The sequence below is a fragment of the Odocoileus virginianus genome, chromosome 2, assembly GCF_023699985.2.
Source record: "Odocoileus virginianus isolate 20LAN1187 ecotype Illinois chromosome 2, Ovbor_1.2, whole genome shotgun sequence".
Classification (NCBI taxonomy): domain Eukaryota; kingdom Metazoa; phylum Chordata; class Mammalia; order Artiodactyla; family Cervidae; genus Odocoileus; species Odocoileus virginianus.
The window spans coordinates 98987568-99009645 of record NC_069675.1 but is presented as its reverse complement, the minus strand read 5'-3'; the positions used below and the strand labels follow the sequence as shown (position 1 = coordinate 99009645).

General features: G+C 54.0%; 1 protein-coding gene and 1 long non-coding RNA gene across 7 annotated transcripts in view; one reads left to right on the top strand and one right to left on the bottom strand.

Moving 5' to 3' along the window:
• Positions 1 to 2568: 2568 nt before the first annotated feature.
• On the bottom strand, positions 2569 to 13633 carry LOC139031217 (uncharacterized). Of its 2 annotated transcripts, XR_011483634.1 has the most exons (3): positions 11686 to 13633; positions 10068 to 10268; positions 2569 to 4237 (listed from the first exon to the last, which is right to left on the bottom strand). It is a non-coding gene; the product is annotated as an uncharacterized lncRNA (long non-coding RNA). The 2 variants fall into 2 exon arrangements; XR_011483633.1 differs by lacking the exon at positions 10068 to 10268.
• A 183-nt stretch (positions 13634 to 13816) lies between these two features.
• The window catches only part of SEC16A (SEC16 homolog A, endoplasmic reticulum export factor), a 31331-nt gene continuing 23069 nt past the window's right edge, over positions 13817 to 22078 (top strand). For 3 of the 5 annotated variants that reach the window (XM_070455518.1, XM_070455508.1, XM_070455523.1), the window contains exons 1-2: positions 14289 to 14455; positions 18174 to 21794. In XM_070455518.1, coding sequence (XP_070311619.1) covers positions 18243 to 21794 — 3552 coding nt within the window. In that variant the 5' untranslated portion in view covers positions 14289 to 14455; positions 18174 to 18242. Of the gene's footprint in view, positions 13907 to 14287; positions 14456 to 18173; positions 21795 to 22078 lie in introns of those variants that run through there. The other 2 variants (XM_070455515.1, XM_070455534.1) reach the window with 2 other exon arrangements.

Here is a 22078-nt window from a genome sequence, read left to right as displayed (position 1 = left end):
CCCCTGCCCCATGCATGTGGGTCTCACCCAATCAGGTGAAGAAGATATGAATAGAACAGAAAGGCTGAGGAAGAGGGACGTCCGGCCGCCTGACGACTGGAGCTGGGGTATCTGTCTCTTCCTGCCTTTGGAGTCTCCATAATCATATGAGTCAGTTCCTTGTAATAAATTTCTTTATGTATTGATACATCCTGTTGAGAGTTGGACCATAAACAAGGCTGAGCACCCAAGAATTGATGCTTTCAAGTTGTGGTGCTGGAGAACATTCTCCAGAGTCCCTTGGACAGCAAGGAGATCAAACCAGTCCATCCTAAAGGACATCAACCCTGAATACTCATTGAAAAGACTAATGCTGAAGCTGAAGCTCCAATACTTTGGCCACCTGATGCGAATAGTTGACTCACTGGGAAAAGACACCAATGCTGGAGAAGATTGAAGACAGAAGGAGAAGGGGACGACAGAGGATGGAATGGTTGGATAGTATCACTGACTCAGTGGACACAAACTTGTGCAAACTCTTGGAGATAGTGAAGGACAGGGAAGCCTGGCGTGCTGCAGTCCACAGGGTTGCAAAGAGTTGGGCACGACTGGGCGATTGAACAAGAGCAGCAGCATCCTGTTGGCTCTGTTTCTCTGGAGAACCAGACTAAACACACGCGATGGACTGGTGTGTGTGTGTTAGCTGCTCAGTCGTGTCTGACTCTTTGCGACCGCATGGACTGTAGCCCACCAGGCTCCTCTGTCCATAGGATTCTCCAGGCAAGGATACTGGAGTGGTTTGCCATTTCCTCCTTCAGGATGGACTATTATTCAACCATAAAAAGGAATGAAGTTACCAACACCAGCTACAGCTCAGTCAAAATGCAGAAAGATCACGCTAAGTGAAAGAAGCCAGATACCAAAGGCTGTGTGATTTCATTTGTATGAAACTTTCAGAGTAGATAAACCCAGAGAGGCAGAAAGCAGATGAATGGTTCCCAGGGCTGGGAGCAGTGGGCAATGGGCAGTGAATGCCCAGTGGGTCTGGGACATTACTTCAGGTGATGAAATGTCTTGGAACTTGACAGAGGTGGTAGTTGTGCATTTTTAATATGTTGAATGCCATTAAATTTGCTATAAAATGGTTAATTTCATGCTCTATGAATTTTACCTCAATTATTTTTTTTAAAGAAAGAACTCCTAGCAGTGTTTGTACTCCCAAGAAGTTCCTGGTGGTTGTGGGATTCCCACAGAGGCAGCAGAACGGGCCTCAAGGAGCACCTCATTGCTCCCCCAAACCCTCGGGCCCCCAGCAACAAGGAGAACAATGCCATGTCAGGTTTAAACTGGGCGTGCCCAGAACCTGGCCCTGCCGGTCGCCTGGCGGGCGAGTTCCTGGGAGCAGACCAACCACGGCCACAGGCTGAAGGCTCTGCCCTCCCCTGCCTGAACCTCCCCTGATGCCCAGGGACGCAACCCCCAGCCGTGCTCGGGCTCAGAAGCATTGGCAGGGATTCCCCAGGCCCCAGGGTGCCCACTGCAGGCTGAAAGACAGCCCGAGACCCGCCCACTGGGGCCTGAACCTACTCCCACAGCCTCAGTTCCACTGCCCGCCAGCCTTTCTGCAGTTCACGTTCTCATCCTGGACACACAGTCTGAGCCGGCCTGCTCCACCAGCCCTGCGTTGGAAGGACCCCTCCCAGGCCACAGTGCACCTCCCACAAGGGAGAGGACACAGCCCCTCCCGAGGCTGTACTCAGCCAAGACAGCTCTGACTTGGGGGCTCTGGTTCTCCCAAATTCGTATGTGGAAGCCCCAGCTCCCAGGACCTCAGAATGTAGCTGTCTCTGGAGACTGGGTCTTTAAAGGGGTAATTTAGGGAAAGTGAGGTCACTGGGGGGAGGGGCATCCAAGCCAACGTGACTGGGGTCCTCGAAAAAGAGGCGATTGGGACACAGACTCGCACAGAGGGCAGTGTGGAGACCCGGGAGAAGGCGGTCACCTCCCAGCCCAGGAGAGAGGCCTCAGGAAATCCACCTCGCCAACAGCCTGGTCTCAGTCTTCTGGCACCCAGAACTGTGAGAAGTGAATTTCTGTTAAGCCACTACCCTGTGGCACTTATCTATTTTTAGCCGTGGGATGTTGGTTCCCTCACCAGGGGTCGAACCCGGGCCCCGGCAGTGAAAGCTCTGGGTCCCGACCACTGGAGCACCAGGGAACACTGTGTGGCACTTGTTCTGGCAGCCCGAGCAGATAGACATCCCTGGGCATTCCAGAGCTACGTGTGTGCCCACAGCTCCCACGGCCACGGCCAGCTGACCCAGGCGTCAGCCCTGGTCTCCTCCCCTCCTCATGGTGTCCCACCCCAGGGGTCTGGAGACTTGTGCTTTTCAACACGCAAAACATGTGAGGTCAACACGGAGCGGCCAGTCCACCCTCCTGCTGTGCCCTCCTCTCCTGACTGCTCGCTGTCAGGGGCGGGGGTGGAGGGCACCTTCCCTGAGGCCTCCGGGGTGATTTAGAGCAGTTCTGTCCACCAGAAAGGCCATGCAAGCCACGTGTGCAATTTCAGATATTTTAGCAGCCATGTTAAATGCGAAAAGAAACAGGTGAAGTTTATTTACTAATACATCTTAGTTAATCCAACAGACCCCAAATACTATCACCTTAGCATGTAACCGACACAAAGTTAATGGGATCTTTTACCTCCTTCTTTGGGGGTAGGAGGGGGGCTGTCTTTAAAAGCTCGTGTGTGTTCCAGGCTTATGGCGCACCTCAGTTTGGACCGGCCACAGCCCAGGTGCTTGACCACTACACGTGCGCATAGCCACCACGTCGGGCGGTGTGGATTAGGCGGTGAGGATGGCTGTTGGCACCTCTCAGCCCTGCGGGAAAACCCGAGGCCCATCACTGGCGTGGGGTCTGCTCCACCTTGTCCCAGAGCGAGCCCCAGAGGTGGCTCTGCACCCCTCTGGCCAGAGCAGAGATGGGATCTGTGAGCAGGAAGGACAGCATCAGGGCCCACAGATAAACAGACCCGTGGGGCTACACGCATCAAGAAGTAAACAGAGCATCTCCGGCCTCAGTGCTACTTGGGGGGCTGCCCGCAGCTGCCATTCTCTTCGCTGAGAGAGGCTCACTTCCAGAGGCTGTGCTTAGCCTCGGAGCAGAGGACCACTCTGCGGCGGCTTCATATCCCATCAGAGCTGATGACGAATCCTTTGCAGGGCAGCCCAGATTCGGGAACTGCACCCAGGAGCACTGCTGGAGGGGCAGAGCTGTCAGCAGACAGGGGGTGGAGACTTTCATACACTCGCTGTCATGATGGGGTCCCAGGCATAACAGCAAAGGATTATTCTGTCAAAGTACTTCAATCGGGAACCTACACGGTGTGGTCCAGCTTGACCCCGGGGCGAACAGAGTCCCAGAAGCACTGTGTCTCAGAGGGTGTTTGATGGGTTTGGGAAGCAGCCCTGGGTCAGGGGATCCTTTCCTGCAGGACCTCCTGGGCTCTGAAATGACCGTGTGCACCATGCGTCTCCGGGAGGGAGTGAGTGTGCACTGGCTCCCAAACAACTCACCGTTGTCGCAGAAGACAGTGCAGCATGGGTTAGACCTGGGCCGGGAGGCGCTGCACCACGTGACTCCGTCTTAAGGATCAAAGGGGCCACGCCAGTTGCTACTGAGCTTCCTGATGGGTGTCGCTTGTGTTTCCACCTTCCCAGTCACAGTTGGAGGACTGCAGGGAGGTGATGTGCCTTCTTGGAGACTCAGGGCCTTGGGGTAAAGCGGAAACTGTTCCGACCCAGCCTCCTGGGCTGGTGATGGGGCCGGAACTATCAGGTTCCCGGCACAAAGCTCGTGGCACGAGGTCAGGACCCAGAAATGGCACCGAGTTCTACAGCTGCGTTCTCAGCGCTGCCTCTGGGGACCCGTGTGCCCGTGTGGGCCAGGCAGCAGCCGCTCTCTGTAGACACGTCACCATCCCGATCAGGACCGAGAAACCCAGGCTGCACGCAGTGATGCTCTGAGCTCCAGAAGCGTTATTTCTAGGTAACCAGACAGACACCACGTGTGAATGGCCTCGGGGCCACACTGTTTACTGTCTTCTCACGCCCTTGAACCACACGGCATGTGACGTTTTATCAATCACATCCGTAGTTGAATTCGTAGTTGTGTGCAGATTCACTGTATTTACTGCAAATCTCTATGCAGGTGCACTTCGGAGATACAATCCATTTGGTTCCAATGCATTTGGCTGCAATCAAATGAATGTCACAGTAAATTAGTGTGAATGAAGTGTAAACAGAAGTCACACGAGTATTTCGGTTTCCCAGTGCATGGAAAAGTTACGTTTCCGTTAGACTGTAGTCTATAAGGTGTGCAATAGGTTATCTCTGGGGGAAAAAAAAATGTATACATCTTAATGAAAAAATACTTTATTGCTAAAAATGCTAACCATCCTCTGAGCCTTCAGTGAGTTGTATAATAGTAATAAATTCAATGGAGAAGGAAATGGCAACCCTCTCCAGTATTCCTGCCTGGGAAATCCCATGGACGGAGGGGCCTGGAGGGCTCCAGTTCTTGGGGTCACAAGAGTCAGACAAGACTTAGCGACTAAACCTGCACCACTACCACCAATAACATCAAAGATCACTGTCCACAGACACTGTAACAAATATAATAATAATGAAAAGTTTGAAATATCCTAAGAATTGCCAAAATGTGACGCAGCGGCAGGAAGTGAGCAAATGCTGTTGGAAAATGACTCTGACAGACGTTTGACACAAATTTGCCACAAACCTTCAATTTGATTAAAAAAAGAAAACAAAAAGAATGCAACACCTGTGAAGTGTAATAGAGTGAGGCAGTCTTATACCAGAGCTTTTGTCACCCTGTTTCTCATCTCTGCATTTTCAAAAAAAGAGCCTTGGGAGCTCCCAAGTGGTCCAGCACTTACGAGTTTTCTGCTGAGGGCACAGATTCAACTAAGGTCCCACAGTTCAGTTCAGTTCAGTCGCTCAGACTCTTTGCGACCCCACGGACTGCAGCACACCAGGCTTCCCTGTCCATCACCAATTCCCGGAGTTTACTCAAACTCATGTCCACTGAGTCGGTGATGCCATCCAACCATCTCATCCTCAGTTGTCCCCTTCTCCTCCTGCCTTCAATCTTTCCCAGCATCAGGGTTTTTTCTAAGGAGTCAGTTCTTCACATCAGGTGACCAAAGTATTGGAGCTTCAGCTTCAACATCAGTCCTTCCAATGAACACCCAGGACTGATCTCCTTTAGGATGGACTGGTTGGATCTCCTTGCAGTCCAAGGGACTCTCAAGAGTCTTCTCCAACATCACAGTTCAAAAGCATCAATTCTCTGGCACTCAACTTTCTTTTTGGTCCAACTCTCACATCCATACATGACTACTGGAAAAACCATAGCCTTGACTAGATGGACCTTTGTTGACAAAGTAATGTCTCTGCTTTTTAATATGCTGTCTAGGTTGGTCATAACTTTCTTTCCAAGGAGCAAGCGTCTTTTAATTTCATGGCTGCAATCACCATCTGCAGTGATTTTAGAGCCCAAGAAAATAAAGTCTGTCATGGTTTCCATTGTTTTACCATCTATTTGCCATGAAGTGATGGGACTGGATGCCATGATCTTAGTTTTCTGAATGTTGAGTTTTAAGTCAGCTTTTTCACTCTCCTCTTTCACTTTCATCAAGAGTCTCTTTAGTTCTTCTTCACTTTCTGCCATAAGGGTGGTATCATCTGCATATCTGAGGTTATCAGTATTTCTCCCAGCAATCTTGATTCCAGTTTGTGCTTCATCCAGCCCAGCATTTCTCATGATGTACTGTGCATATAAGTTAAATAAGCAGGGTGACAATATACAGCCTTGATGTACTCCTTTCGCAATTTGGAACAAGTCTGTTGTTCCATGTCTAGTTCTAACTGCTTCTTGACCTGCATACAGATTTCTCAGGAGCAGGTAAGGTGGTCTAGCATTCCCATCTCTTTAAGAATTTTCCACAGTTTGTTGTGATCCACACAGTCAAAGGCTTTGGCATAGTCAATAAAGCAGAAGTAGATGTTTTTCTGGAATTCTCTTGCTTTTTCTATGATGCAGCGAATGTTGGCAATTTGATCTCTGGTTCCTCTGCCTTTTCTAAATCCAGCTTGGACATCTGGAAGTTCTTGACTCACGTACTGTTGAAGCCTGGCTTGGAGAATTTTGAGCATTACTTGGCTAGCCTGTGAGATGAGTGCAATTGTGCGGTAGTTTGAGCATTCTTTGGCACTGTCTTTCTTTGGGATTGGAATGAAAACTGACCTTTTCCAGCCCTGTGATCACTGCCGAGTTTTCCAAATTTGCTGGCATATTGAATGCAGCACTTTCATAGCATCATCTTTTAGGATTTGAAATAGCTCAACTGGAATTCCATCGCCTCCACTAGCTTTGTTCATAGTGATGTTTCCTAAGGCCCACTTGACTTCTCATTCCAGGATGTCTGGCTCTAGATGAGTGATCACACCATCATGATTATCTGGGTCATGAAGATCCTTTTTGTATAGTTCTTCTGTGTATTCTTGCCACCTCTTCTTAATATTTTCTGCTTCTGTTAGGTTCATAGCATTTCTGTCCTTTATTGTGCCCACCTTTGCATGAAATTTTTCCCTTGGTATCTCTAATTTTCTTGAAGAGATCTCTAGTCTTTCCCATTCTGTTGTTTTCCTGTATTTCTTTGCATTGCTCACTGAGGAAGGCTTTCGTATCTTTCCTTGCTATTCTTTGGAACTCTGCATTCAGATGGGCAAATGTTTCCTTTTCTCCTTTGTCTTTCACTTCTCTTTTCTCAGTTATTTGTAAGGCCTCCTCAGACAACCATTTTGCCTCTTTGCATTTCTTTTTTGTGGGGATGGTCTTAATCATGCCTCCTGTACAATGTCATGAACTTCTGTCTATAGTTCTTCAGGCACTCAGTCTATCAGATCTAATCCCTTGAATATATTTGTCACTTCCATTGTATAATCATGAGATTTGATTTAGGTCATTCCTGAATGGTCTGGTGGTTTTCCCTACTTTCCTCCATTTAAGTCTGAATTTGGCAATAAGGAGTTCGTGATCTGAGCCACAGTAAGCTTCTGATCTTGCTTTTGCTGACTGTATAGAGCCTCTCCATCTTTGGCTGCTAAGAATATAATCAATCTGATTTTGGTGTTGACCATCTGGTGATGTCCATGTGTAGAGTCTTCTCTTGTGTTGTTGGAAGAGGGTGTTTGCTATGACCAGTGCGTTCTCTTGGCAAAACTCTATTAGCCTTTGCCCTGCTTCATTCTGTACTCCAATGCCAAATTTGCCTGTTACTCCAGGTATTTTTTGACTTCCTACTTTTGCATTCCAGTCCCCTATGATGAAAAGGACATCTTTTTTGGGTGTTAGTTCTAGAAGGTCTTGTAGGTCTTCATAGAACCATTCGATTTCAGCTTCTTCAGCATTATTGGTCGGGGCACAGACTTGCATTACTGTGATATTGAATGGTTTGCCTTGGAAACAAACAGAGATAATTCTGTCATTTTTGAGATTGCACCCAAGTACTAAATTTCAACTCTTTTGTTGACTATGAGGGCTACTTCATTTCTTCTAAGGGATTCTTGCCCACAGCAGTAGATATAATGGTCATCTGAGTTAAACCACCCATTCTGGTCCATTTTAGTTCACTGATTTCTAAAATGTCAATGTTTAGTCTTGCCATCTCCTGTTGGACCACTTCCAATTTACCTTGATTCATGGACATAACACGTCCATGTTCCATGTCCGGTTCTAACTGTTGCTTCTTGACCTGCATACAGATTTCTCAGGAGCAGGTAAGGTGGTCTGGTATTCCTATCTCTTTAAGAATTTTCCACAGTTTTCTGTGATCCACACAGTCAAAGGCTTTGGCGTGGTCAATAAAGCAGAAGTAGATGTTTTCTGGAACTCTCTTGCTTTTTCTATGATGCAGCGAATGTTGGCAATTTGATCTCTGGTTCCTCTGCCTTTTAAATCCAGCTTGAATATCTGGAAGTTCTTGACTCACTTACTGTTGAAGCCTGGCTTAGAGAATTTTGAGCATTACTTTGCTCGCATGTGAGATGAATGAAACTATGACCCATGCTGTGTAGGCCACCCAACATGGATGGGTCATGGTGGAGAGTTCTGCCCAAATGTGGTCCTCTAGAGAAGGGAATGGCAAACCACTTCAGTATTCTTGCCTTGAGAACCCCACAAACAGTACGAAAAGGTCCCACAAGCTGTGCCAAAACCAAACAACAACAAAACAAGCCTTAGAAGAGTGTGTGACCTTAAGTAGGTTCCCCACCAAGAGGAAAGAAAGAGCAGCTCTCTGCCCCAAGCGACATCCTTCCCGTCACACTGGGCTCAGGGCCTGCCAAGCAACCAGTGACCTAGCGGGTGCCCGGGGGTGCCAAACCTAGATCCAGCCGCCGTGGCTGTGAGGATTCAACCACTGAGCACAGAGTTCAAAAAAGCCACGCTCTCTGCTGTCCATTAAGCTCAACCCCGGGAGGCTTGATGGGGCAGGTACTGGGCTCTGCAGACCCCACCACCGTCGCGGCGTCCAGCGATGAACACCCTCCGGAGACGGCTGCAGTCTGGGCCCGGCGCAAACTCTTTCCTCTGGCTGCCCCGAAGCATGATCCTGAATGAGCCTGGGCCGTCCCTGACACCAGCACCCAGAGCCCAGATCCAGCAGGGCGGTGGCTTTGTGGGGCCCGGCCGGCCCACTCAGAGGCGGCGCGCTGCCTCCCTCTGCTGGCCATGCTCCGCCAGGGTCCCCTTTCCGGAGCAATGATCCCCAGGGGCACCTCCGGAGGGCCCGTTGAGACCGGGTGAGTCTTGGCTGTTTACTGTGCACATCTGCACCTCACCTGACGCTCAGGGCCATCGCCTGCGACGGTGTTGTTGTCCCATTTTACAGATGAGGAAGTTGAGGTTCGAAGAGGAAGATCACTTCCCTGAGTTTGCCCATTCGGGCCAGAGCCGTGTGACTCCCCAGGCGGTGTCCTCTCAGCTCCTCAAGGGGCCACCTCCCTTTGGAGGCCTGGAGAGCCTGCCTTGCTCATTCACCACTGTCTGAACAGAGCAGCCCGTGCTTAGGGAGGGGCGTGCCAAGCTCATCTCACCAGAGTTGAGGCCACAGCCAGCCTGGCGCTTGGCAACCTGCAGGTGTAGGATTTCCTCCAGGCTCCGCCCTAGGCCCACTCCAATCTGGATCCCCAGTCCCCCCGGCCTCCAGGGCCACACCTGTGACTTAGGTCACCGCGATGCTGATGCTCAGGGGTCTTGCCCTCCCGTCCTATCTGTTCCCTTGGCTGATGTGTATAAAGCATGTGCTCTGCCAAGGGGGTGCGGATGCAGCTGGTAGCCAGAGAGCCACATCCCGCCCTGGGAGGTCATCTGAGGTTCGACTCTCCCCACCAGTCTGGCCCCCGCAGCCTTGCCATGCCCCTAGGGGACCCTGGGCTCCTGGCTCTGGCTACTGCTCTGCTAGACAGCCCAGGGGAGGTTAAAGAGATGATGTCACTCCTGGCTGGAAAGTCCCTGAAGGCTTCCCTTGCTTTCAGAAAACAAACGTGAATCCCCTCATGGGGCCTGCAAAGGCCCATGCGATGCACACCCACTGGCTCCCACGCTGTCGCCTGCCTTCTGGGTCTGCCCCTTGCCCCTCCAGAAGCTTCTCTTCGCTTCTGCCACAAATACTTCTCCTTTCCCACCCCTGCCTCTCCCCACTCCCCAGCAGGTGGGACCCAGGCCTCGCCAGGTGCCCCCTCCGGCACTGAGCACATTCACAGCTACCCCATGTCCAGCTCCCCAGGGGCAGAAGCCATGCTGGTCTGCCGCACGGCCACAGCCTCAGCCCCTCTGGGTGCCTGGGGCTCGGTGGGAGCCTGGCAAACATCTGTGTTCAGCTCTGAGACAGAGGGCTCTCAGGGTTTCCGGGCCCCCGCTGCAGCTAAGAACACAACACAGATTTTCCTAGTGGCTCCCATGGAATCAGCATTTTTCTGAGTTCTCTACTTCACCCTTACTGCTTCCCCGGAGGTTCAGCAGGAAAGAATCCGCCTCCAATGCAGATACAGGAGACTTGGGTTTGATCTCTGGGTCAGGAAGATCCCCTGGAGGAGGAAATGGCAGTCCACTCCAGGATTCTTGCCAGAAAATCCCATGGACAGAGGAGTCTGATGGGCTACAGTCCGTGGAGTCTCAAAATGTCAGACAGGACTGAGCAACTGAAAAACAACATTATACGCTTAGTACTTGGCAATTACGAAAGAAGTTCTCTGAGACCAGATGCTGGAGGTGAGAGACAGAGTTACGTTCAGGCTACAGTGATACTCATGTTGACATTTACCAAGTCTGGCCAGGTCAGGGCTTGGTCTGGGTATGGAACGTTCTCCTGCGAGGCCCTCCAGGGTTCTAACGGAACTGGCCTTATGCTTCATGGTGTCTCCCACGTCTCACCTTCGGCCTGGCCACACACCAGTAACCAACCTGCACGCACCCTGACAGGTGCCCCTACACACAGCAGCCCAACACCCAGGTGCCACAGAACAAACTGAGGCCCAGCCATCCGTGCCTCTGGACCCACCTTCTCCCAAAGGAGCTGGCTGTCACCCCTTCCTCTCCCATCGTTCAGTCCGCCTCAGCCCCATCTCTCTCTGGAAGCCCCCCTGCAGCTCTTCCCACCTTCTGAGGCCCTGACACGCTTTCTGCCTGGACCACCCAGCCAGCCCCATCTCACAGAGGCTGCCCCTTCTCCCAGGCCGAGCCGGGCAGGCCCCCTCCCATGCCCTCAGCCTCAGCATCCAGAACTGAGGGTGTGGTCAGGGGTGGGCAGAGCAACTGACCTGCCCTACAAACACCCACTGGTCACACCTGATGCCCCGAGCAGAGAGAGGAGCACAGGCTCCTGGCCACAGACCACCTGAGATGGCTGCCCTAGGGCCCCTGTGAGGTCTGCCCAGTAGGTTGGTCATCAGGGGATACTGAGGGGGGCCCCTGATCCCCTGACAACGTGCTCACAGCTAGATCAGCACTGTCCAATGGAAATGTAATGCCAGCCATAGGTGGGATTTTAAACTTCCTGGCAGCTACATTAAAAGGAAACATGAAATAAATTTGAATAGTGTATTTTATTTAACCCAATATGTCCAACATATTTTCAACAGCAAGCCAAGGCTGTGACTGAGCTAGGTCACGTTCTTGGCACCGAGGTGTGGACTTTGCACTTGGAGCCCACCTTGGTTTGTACCAGCCACCCTGGAGGGCGCAGGCTGGTGGCAGAGGCCACCATCGCAATACTGTATACAATGTGACAAGACAGCCGGTTCTCTGGCTCCGCCTCTGTCCACAGCAGTTCTGTGCCCCCCATGCTCTGGGTAAGGTGACTACAGCTCCGATCCTTACTTTGCCCCCAGGAAAGACTGGCTGATTCTAGCCCACTTCTGGAGGTGGTAACATTTGTATCCAGCCTCCAAGTATGAGCAAAGGGCGGGGCTGGGAGAGAGGAGTGGACAATGCAGGCGAAAGGAAGGGTGCCTGCAGAATCACCAACAGTGATGGCTGTCATGGTGGTGTACCCCCCCCCACCTGTTCACACATATCAACAGTACCCTCTTTCAGTCCCCAAACTGCCCAGGTACTCACCTTGCTTAAACCCCAGGTTGACGAGGTCAAGGAAGGCGACAAACTGCACACAGCATCTAGGCAGTAGCCTGGGTCTTAAAGCAGATGGTCTTTGACTCAGAGCCCTGCCTCCATGGCCCAGAGGTTTGATGGCTCAGCAGTGGGCCCAGAAACCCTCTCCTGCACACCAGGCTACAGACAGAACCTGAGAGGGATTCCAGAGAGGCTTAAGAGGGAGAGAGGAAGGGAGGGAAAAAAGCCCTAAGCCCTGATCATGGCTTTCCTTAGAGTTACCTGGTAGGAGTCTATACCATAATGTCTCTTTAACATCCTGCCCAGGGCCCTGAGGTCTCCAATTTGCCCTAGGCAGGTTGCTTTCTGCTGCTTCCGATGTCTTCAGGTTAGAGCTCAGTGGGGCTGACCACAGGGCTCCGGGTCACCAAAGCGGAAGTCTGGGCTCGAGCTGTTGAGCTCTTTGAACTCAACTTGAGGAGTGCTGACCCTAGGAGAGTCACTGCTCTCCCTTCTTGGCGAGGGTGGGGGTGGGTGGTAACAGTGACATCTCCCTGCAAGGTAATTTGTTGGGACTAATGACTGCAGACTGGTGGCTCAGACGGTAAAGCATCTGCCTACAATGTGGGAACCGGGATTCGATCCCTGGGTTGGGAAGATCCTCTGAAGGAAATGGCAACCCACTTCTGTACTCTCGCCTGGAAAATCCTGTGGACAGAGCAGCCTTGTAGGTTACAGTCCGTGGGGTCACAAAGAGTCAGACACCATGGAGTGGCTAAACTTTCACTTTCAGTGACTGCAGAACACAGTGACCACCAGGAAGAAGCGGACGGAGTGGTAAGGCCCAGGGCTGTGTTCTACCATGTGTTTCCTAACTCTGTGTTTGAACAGGCTGGGAGCTTGATTTCTGCAAGGCAAATGTTAGCTTAGCACAGTGGCCACGTCAGATGGGCTGAAAGTCTCTCAGCACCCGCCCAGGGCGCTGACAGCGTGGCTGCTCCCTTGCCAACAAATAGAACCACACTCCTTCCTTCTTCCCAAGGTTTTGGGTCCCACCAGCGCCCAGGGTGCCCTCCCACCTCAGCCAGGCCAAAGCACAGCAGGCAGAGCTGCTGGGAGCTCAGCGGCTGGGTGGGGGACAAGTGGACCAGCCCCACGTGCCACCCCTTCTGCCCTCCGTAAGGCCTTGGGGCCAGCTGGACAGGCTGCTGCTCTTCCCTGTGCCAGGCAGGCAGCAGGTGAGTGCCCTGGGTCAAGCTGGCGGCTTCTTCACCTGCCTTTTCTCACTGGGAGAATGATGGTACCAATGGCAGAAACCTCTCCTCCCTAAGATCCTCTATGAGTGCGATCGGATGGTGTCTCCGGGTGGGCACCGGGAAGGGGGAGGGACCACACGAAGCACAGGAGAGTGAGGCGCGGCGGCCCAGCCTGCCACTTGGTACCTCGCGGTCGCCCTCATTCAACACAAATATCCACTCGACAACGGTTAGGGGAAACCACACAGAGACCCTAGCTTCCATCCACAGGGCATCAATGGGCTAATGCCGCTCACTGGGAGAGTTAGGGGCCTTGGTGGGGCTTAGGGCAGACAAAAGGGGGTTCGGAGGCTGCGCGGCCAGAGCCGGGGAGCGCGGGGGAAGGAAACGACCGGACAGAGCACGTGTCCGGGGAAGGCGACGGCCGAGCCGGGGTGGGGCGTCTGGGGGCCGCAGGTGCGCAGGACGACCCCACCCTCCCGAAGCGGGAGCCTGGGTGGCTGTGAACTGGGGACCAGGGCATCTCTTCCTGCTCCATCGGTACGCCGCAGGAGGACTTCCAGAGAGCTACCGGTGCACCCCGACGAGGTTCCGGGTGAGATCTGGAAGCCCCCGCAGCCAGGGGCGGTAACTAGGCAACCCGCGCGCCGCCGCGAGCCGCGCACGCGCAGCCCACGGGGGCGGCCGGCGCTTGCGCGGTGGCCTTCCGCCCGTCTCCCAGGCTTCGGAAATCCAACGGCAGGACTCGAGGAATGCGCCTGCGCCGAGGCGCCCCTCGGGTTCTCGGAACAGCCCTGTAGCCGCTCTCGACCGGGGTACCTGCTGGCGTCGGTCGTTCAAGACTGAGCCTTTCCTTGGGTTTGCTGGAAGGCTCCCGACTCTTGTCACATCCTCAGGCCAGAAGAGGCCAGGAGAAAGAGCCAGCATAGCCTGTGCCACGTCCCAAAGCGGTCCTCGCGCGCCGGACCGGGCAGGTGGGCGAGGGGCGGGGCCCCAGGCATGGGCGGTGGAGAACGGGGGGCGGGGCTGAGGGGCGGGGGCATGAGAATGGGGCGGGACTGGATGCGGCAGGGGAAGGGGCGGGGCCCACGGATGGGCGGGGCTCCAGGGATGGGCGGTGGAGAACGGGGGGGCGGGGCTGAGGGGCGGGGGCATGAGAATGGGGCGGGACTGGAGGCGGCAGGGGAAGGGGCGGGGCCTCAGGGGTGGACGGTGAGACGGGGGCGGGTTCAGGGGCGGGGCCGTGAGAATGGGGTGGGACTGAATGGGGCAGGGGCGGGGCGTCCCGAGGGCCCCTGCGAGGGGCGTGGCGCGGGCTGACGTCGCTGTCGGACACGTCGACGGCGCGTAGGCCGCGGCCCCCGGAGCCGGATGTGCCAAGATGGCTGCCGCGGCTGCCGTGTCGGCTCTTGTCGCAACCGCCGAGCTGTCTTCTACGCGCGGCTCTTGAGGAGCCGGTTTCTGGGGTCGCGGAGGGGCCGGGCAGGAACCGGCGGGGGCCTCGGCCTCCCTGCAGCGCGCCGGTGAGGCTCGGGGTTGGGGCGGAGGGAGGCGACCGGACCGGGCCCAGCCCGAAGCGAACGGGAGCGTCTCCGGGGCTCGGGTGCAGGCGCCGGGGGGTTCGGGCGGGGGCCTGCGGGCCAAGCAGGCCAGGAGACCACCATGAGTGCTGACGTGGCCCCACATCTGCACAGGCTGTCGGATCAGTTGTGTGGACCCTGGCCGTTGTGATCTCGGTGTGGGGTTATGCTGGAAAGGCTGGAGGAAAAGCCAGATCTGCAACTCTTTAGAGAGAAACATCTCGGGAATTCTTTTCACAGTTTAGCGTGCCCTTTGCTTCGAAGGGTTCGCAGTTTGGTTACTGCTGAGCCCTGCCGGCGATGAGGTACACTGATATTTGAACCGAGGAACTACAGCCTTGTTGCGTCTATTGGTAATCTCGTGGGGAGGTCACCTAGATGTTGCAACCGAGGTCAGGCGCTGTGTTTTGTTTTATATCAAGGGGCAGAGGAGTGTGTCCACTAACCTGCGCTGAGCGTCTTGGACGTGAGACAGCCACCTAAAATCAGTTTTGCTGTTTTACCTGTAAAGTTTTAAATGGCTTGGAGGTTGGGTTGCTTATTAAGATTTTGTTTTAAATACATTCGATGTAGAGGTTAGCTGGAAAGGTGTTTCCCATCCCCGGAAATGGTTAAGAAGCAAACTTGAGTCACAGATGGTTGTTCCTAGGGTGATACTTGTTCAAGTGTCTGCACTGCACCCCCCCCCCCCCCCCAGCAATGCTCTTTCTTAGTGTTTCGGGTGCTCTTGTCTTACAGAGATCCTGCAAGAGGCAAAAGTCCTTTCTTGTTTTCTATGACTCATATACCTTAACAGCAAATTACTGCAGTTTAAGTCTCAGAAGTTTTCTTTAGGGTAGCATGTAAATTTTAATATGGTTCCCTCCTGCCTCTGTAAGCATCTTAACTTAACATCAGGGTGTCCTTTTGGCTCTTCGTTGCTTTCGGCAGTGTTTAGAAACCCCCTTCCTTTTCCCTAACATCTGGATGCTTGATTCTGTATTCAGAAGAGTCGGGGTCTGTGCTGTCTTTGCGCCCGGTGTCCCATGGTCTTGATAGCTGTGTCGCGTAGCAGTCGCCTCAAGGGCAGAGCCTGACTCCCAGGTGCTTCTTGGAGCTCCGGATGGTTTACACGCTCATGCTTGAGGCGGCTGCCCTCGTGGGAGAGACCTGTGCTTTCATTATCCCAGTTCAGTAGCCAGGAAATTTATATTGAAACAGGTTGTGCTTATTTCAGGTAGATCCAAGGCAGCTTAATTGAAGTGCTACAGTTATGAATAATATATCTTTAGGAAGATCAGCTGGTTTCTTTGAAGCAGTCTGCCATTTTTAAAGTTAGATGACCTGAGGCTACAGAATGACTTACTGGACAGAATGAAACTCCCTATAGTTGAGATAAATGATATATGCTTGCATTGTTTTTCTGCTGATGAATAAAAGATCAAAAGAATAATGTTCACGGCAGAAGATGGTTCCAAATGAAACAATTTATTGTTGAAAAACTCTTAGTTGTCAGGGGGAGAGAAGGGGAAACTACTCTGTAGGGAAGTGATAACGTCTGCTTATGAAGCAATCCTTAGGAATTGAGAAAATAATGCTAAGAAAGTTTCTGCAAGGAAAATAATTGAGTATAAATGTTTTGTGGAATTTAGAATCAGGTAAGATTTCTCTTGAAAACAGCCGTAGGGATTAGGGCCTCCCAGAATCCACTGTGAATAGAGTTTCATAAGACTAAACCCAGAAGGGACTTTGAAACCATCATTTCAATTCTCTCACTTTTAGATGAAGAAATCTGGTCACCCACGGAGCAGTGGTGTGGCTGAGCCATTCAACTGGCACCCAGTCTTTTTCTCATGGTGACACTTGAGGAATTAATCCTGTGGGCCTATCCTTTGTATTTTGTTTTTTAATATATGCTGTTTAGTGTGATTGAGGGTTTCCTGCTGAAGCCTTCAAGGAGCTTGCCATGTCTTGGTAAGAGGTCCTGGGTGCCTCCCTTTCACATATAAGAGGGAGAGGCTCTGCTCTCCTCCCCTGGGCCCTTGTAGCTGAGCTGTAAGTGTTCTTAGTTTTAAAATGACAGCTTAGAACCAAAGGAAGTCACTGATGCAATTCTTCACACATTTAATTCCATGAAATCTAAGTGAGTGTCAGAGTGCTTGTCTGTTGGAAAGGATTCCCTGTTGGCCCGGGATAAGACCATGTGTGAGCAGTAATTGCAGCGGATTCACAGGGTAACTTTCGTTAGAAAATGACTTTATTTAATGTGCATTCATTCACTTTTTCTTTTGTCTGAATTTCTTTTGTCCAAGGACAGAAACATTGTACACTTGCAGAAACATGTAGATTACACTGCAGCGTCCTTCTGTCATTTCTTCCTTTGGTATCGACTTTTTTCTGTGATGGCTTCCCCTTAATCCATTTCTGAGGGTGTCGCTGAGGAGGAGGGCTGACACCCAGAAGAGGAATTTGTAAAGAGACGGTACTTGGATTTTTGTCTCAAAAGTTCAGGTTAACTGTTCAAGATTATACTTAGTATGTTTTATTAAAAAACAGACAGCCACAAAAAACGCTGTAAAGAGGATTTCTGCTCCTTTGTTTTCCATAAAGGGTTTGTGGGCCCTCTGCTTGTTACTGACAAATTTTGAATGAACTTAGTTGGTCAGTTTTAGCACTGCTTTATGGTTACTTGGGATTTTCATTCCAGGCGTAGCTGTTACAGCTCCAGTCATCAGACGCAGCTTGTTTTGCTAGTGGTGTGCGGCCAGTCACGGAGTGGAAAAGCGGACACTACAGGCTGGGAGAAAAGGGGTTTTGCTGCTGCTGAGTCCTTCAGTGGTGTCCGACTCTGTGTGACCCTATAGACAGCAGCCCACCAGGCTCCCCTGTCCCTGGGATTCTCCAGGCAAGAACACTGGAGTGGGTTGCCATTTCCTTCTCCAATGCAGGAAAGTGAAAAGTGAAAGTGAAGTCGCTCAGTCGTGTCCGACTCTTAGCGACCCCATGGACTGCAGCCCACCAGGCTCCTCCGTCCATGGGATTCTCCAGGCAAGAGTACTGGAGTGGGGTGTCACTGCCTTCTCCAAAAGGAGTTTTAGGCTCATATAATTCATATAGTTGTCATTTTGTAGCTTACGTTACTCTGTGCTTTATAATGCTCTTTAGTTAAAACAGAGGAGCAGGTTTTTAACTTTTGTTTTCCTTTCCAAATGTAAGATTAACTTGTGTGAAAAGTACGGTATGTGGTCTTAATTGAGGAGGTGGCTCTTTCTGGACCTAGTGATAATTTATTGGAAAATGTGGAGATACTGTGTCCGTGGTGCCTGGTGTTGGGTTCTGCTTGGTCCCTGCCAGCTTGCTGAGGGCATCATGGAGGTGGTGGGCATTCCATGTGGGTATGTAGCTTGGTTACATAACTAAATTTCACAGAAGGGCAGTGATTTGTCTGAAGTTGCTCGGCTGGCTCCAGCACGGCCAGCCTTGGTGTCCAGGCCGGTGGTGTCGCTTCCCGGATAGCAGTCCTCCCAGGGATGGGTGAGGGGTGGGTGTATCCCTCAGGACTTATAAGATGCAAACTGTTTTCCTGTTTTTTTTCTTCTTTCTCAATTTTCCTGATTGTAGCCAGGACTTTGAATAAATGGATTTTATGCTAACTTTTTTTTTCCCCTTTTTTCTTTTTCAGTTCAGATTAAGGAAAACCTCCCTCCTGCTTCTTTCTGCAAGCAGCGTCTCATTGTGCAAGAGTTCAGTCATGCAGCCGCCACCCCAGGCCGTCCCGTCTGGCGTGGTTGGGCCGCCTCCATCGGGGAGTCCTCAGACCATGTTCTGGTCTAACAGCCCGTACAGGAGGCAGGCCGGCAGTCACACTCCGATGGCCCCAATAACCTGCCCACTGCAGCCAGTGACAGATCCTTTTGCTTTCAGCCGACAGGCTCTCCAGAATACATCGCTGGGCGGCTCATCTAAAAGCAGCCCACCCATTTTGCAAGGCCCAGCCCCGCCGTCATCCCTGGCACGTGTGGGTCTGCCCGTGCCTCACACAAACGCGGGGGATAGCTCCCAAGGGCCCTGCGAACCTCTGCCGGGACCTCCACTGCAGCCCAGGGCAGACGCCAGCCCGTTTCCCGGGGTGCCGACCCCCTCGGCCCCACACGGGCCCGAGATGAACAGGAGTGCCGAGACTCCTGGCCCAGAGCCTGAGCTCCCGAACGCGCCGTACCTGCCACAGTACATTCCAGGAGTGGGGTCCAGCAGCTCTCGCGGGGGCCTTCTGCAGGGGCATGTGCCTCGGCCTGACAGACCCCTGAGCCGGCCAAGCCCCCCCGACAGCACCGCGCCCCCAGCAGCGCTCCCTCTCCCCCCTCAGCCCCATCAGCAAGTGCCCGGGCAGTGGGGGCCAGGGCAGGGAGGCCCGCGGCCCCCAGGTCAGCATTACTGGCCTGGCCCAGAGGGAGCCCTGCAGATCCCAGGGCCTCATGCCTCCAGCGTCACCCACTTTCCCCCTCCATCCAGCCTGCATCAGCGTCCTGGCCACGAGCAGCTCGGCCCCCCGGCATCCTTACCAGGACCCTCGGCCAGTGACGGAAGAAACGAGGCTGTCTACCTGCCCAGTGAAGACCACTCAGTAAATAGCCTTGATCCAGAGAGCGCATTCAAACAGAATTCCAGAGTTGGGAACCCTCGGGCAAACCAGGAGCTCAGGTCGAGCCCTGGAGTGAACAGAGAGCAGCTGTCAGGCCTGGCTCCTGTTAACCCGCTTGCTCAGGAAAACAGCCCGGAAAGCCACTTGCACTACCCGCCGGGGGCCGGGGGCGGCTGGACCCCGCTGGACGCGGGCTCGGGCGCACTCGCCATGTTTTTCAGAGGAGGAGAGACAGAGAATGAAGAGAACCTCTTGTCGGAAACAGCAGGCTCTGCCGGGCAGGCCGACGTGGATGGTTTCTGCCTCGGCCAGCTTCCCACACACGTGGGCGTGGGAGGTGCTTACCAGCCCTTTCCCAGAGGCTCCAGCAGCGAGCCCGCGCAGCTGGGGGGAGAGCCGCAGCGTTACTTTCCTCGGTCTGCAGGCAGCCCCCATGAGAAAGCAGCCTCTAAGTCAGCCGCCGTGCACCTGTGGGCAGACACGGCCCATGCAGGGTCTCAGTATGAGAACGTTGAGAACCTGGAGTTCGTTCAGAACCAGGAAGTTCTGCCGAGCGAGCCCCTCAGCATGGATCCTTCCTCCCCAGGCGATCCGCTCAAGTGCGGGCCCCTTCCCGGCCCGGCTGGCCCCAGGCTTGGTGCGGTGGGCCCTGCGGCTGGCGGGGGCCCTAATCTCGAGGCCCTGGATATGACGGCGCACTCTGCACGGTCTGACAGCACGTCCTCCAGTTACAGCAGCCAGAGCCAGCGGGGCCTTCCAGGTGCAGCCAGGCCCCACGACTCGGGCACCTTTATTCAGCAGGAAGTGGGGAAACCTGAGGATGAGTCTCCAGGGAGGTTTTTTAAGCAGATCGATTCTTCTCCTGTCGGCGGCGAGACGGACGAGATCACCAGCCAGAACTACCACGGCAGCTTGTCCCAGCCCTCGACCCCAAGCCCCCCAAAACCTACAGGGATATTTCAGACGAGTGCAAACAGTTCTTTTGAACCCGTGAAATCGCACTTGGTTGGAGTAAAACCCGTTGAGGCAGATCGTGCCAACGTGGTAGGAGAGGTGAGGGGGCCTAGCGCCCACCAGAAGCAGCACAGAGTGGCCGCCGCCACGCCTGATGCCGCCCCCGGCAACCTGGAGCAGCCCCCCGACAACATGGAGACCCTCTTCCCGCAGCAGCTCTGCACGCTGCCTCTTGCCACACCCATGGAGGCTGGACATGGACTTCTGCAGGCCTCAGGGCCGCCCTTGGAAACGGTGCTGCCAACACCCGAGAAGAGGTCCTCGACCAGGGTGCAGGGGCCTGTGAAGTGTGAGAGCCCCGCAACGACCTTGTGGGCGCAGAATGAGCTCCCAGATTTTGGGGGCAACGTCCTTCTGGCCCCGGCAGCTCCCGCGCTTCACGTGCCAGTGAAACCTCAGCCATCTGAAGTGATCCAGCCCCCAGACGAGGGGATGGCAAGGCAGGTGGGCCCAGGTGTTCAGAGTGGGGATGGCCTTGGTGCTTCTGAGAACCTGGAGAATCCTCCCCAGCTGGGTGAAGAGGAGGCCCTTCCACCACAGGCTGGCCCCGGCTATGCTAGCCTGCTGTCCTCCCCGCCCACTGAGTCTTTGCAGAATCAGCCCATCTTGATCGCCCAGCCCGATCAAAGCCATAATCTGGGTCAGCCTGTTAACGTTTCTGTGTCCTTACCAAATCCTAACGAGAAGGCTGCGTCCTGGAGAGACTCTTCGGTGGGAGATAAGCCCACAGTCAGCAGCCGGGCTGCCGGAGGTGATCCTGGAGAGAATGTACCTTTGTCTGGGATGCCAGCAGGCTCTCTCCTCTGCTCGCCTCTGCCTAACCATCTGGCCCAGAGTCCTTTTCCACAAGTTTCTGGTATCTATGACATGGTTTCTAATCAAGCTGCTAATTTGCTGGTTCAGCCGCACTCTCATCCAAAGGCCTCGCTTCCGGAAGGTCAGAAGGTCTACAGCACAGACAGTGTGCCTCCCGAGGGGCTGCCCAGTCCTGCGGGGGGTGCGGGCCTGATGTTGGTGCCGCCTGCAAGCAGCACCTCCGTGCCTGACAGCAGCAAGTCAGGCGTCTGTGGCGGTCGGGACATAGCTTCCGGAGCCCTGGACTTCACGTTCGGTAGGACTTTGGAAAATCCTGCAGGAATGTACAGCCCGGCCCATGCGGATGGCCCGGCCTCTGGTCAGCAGACTACTGCCAGTCATCGGCCACCTGGGCCTGGGGCAAACACCCCAGACCGTTTCTATCAGCAGGTGATGAAAGAGGCTCAGGATCAGCCCCGTGCAGAGAGAGCCCAGCAGGAGCTGGCACCGCCACTGCCTGCTCCGCAGGGGCCCAGAGCAGCGCTTCCGGAGCCTTCAAACCCAGGGAGTCCCCCAGTGCAGGCACAGCCTCCAGACCCAGCCCGGCCCGCGAGCCCAGCTCCTGCTGACGTGGGTCAGCAGATGCTGTCCCGGCCGCCTCGGTCCTCCAGCGCCTCTGTCGTGTCCACCAGCTCAAGCCAGGCGGCCCCGCAGCCCGACCAGCAGTGGCTGCAGCCCCCGCCTCCTGACTTGGCATCCTACTACTACTACAGGTCCCTGTGTGATGGCTACCAGCCCCCGTACCCCTCTCCGTACCCGCCGGATCCTGGCCCAGCCCCCCACTATTACCAGGTAGGGGCATGCCCTCGCCCAGATGAGCGCTCTGACCAGTGGTCTCCTTCTCATGTCCTGCTCTGTGGCAGGGTTCTGCGGTCAGTCCTGAGGGGACCCGTGGTCCTCCTGCTGGCACACGCCTCTTCACGAGCTTTGTGAGCAGCGTGCTCCCCGACACAGCTCACTCTGCCAGCACAGTCCTTCTGGAGGGCCGCGCTGCACGTGAGCACGCTTTAGCGGGGAGGATGACCGCTTCATTCTTGTGTAGCACAGCACGCCCCAGCTCATGTGCCCCAGCCCGC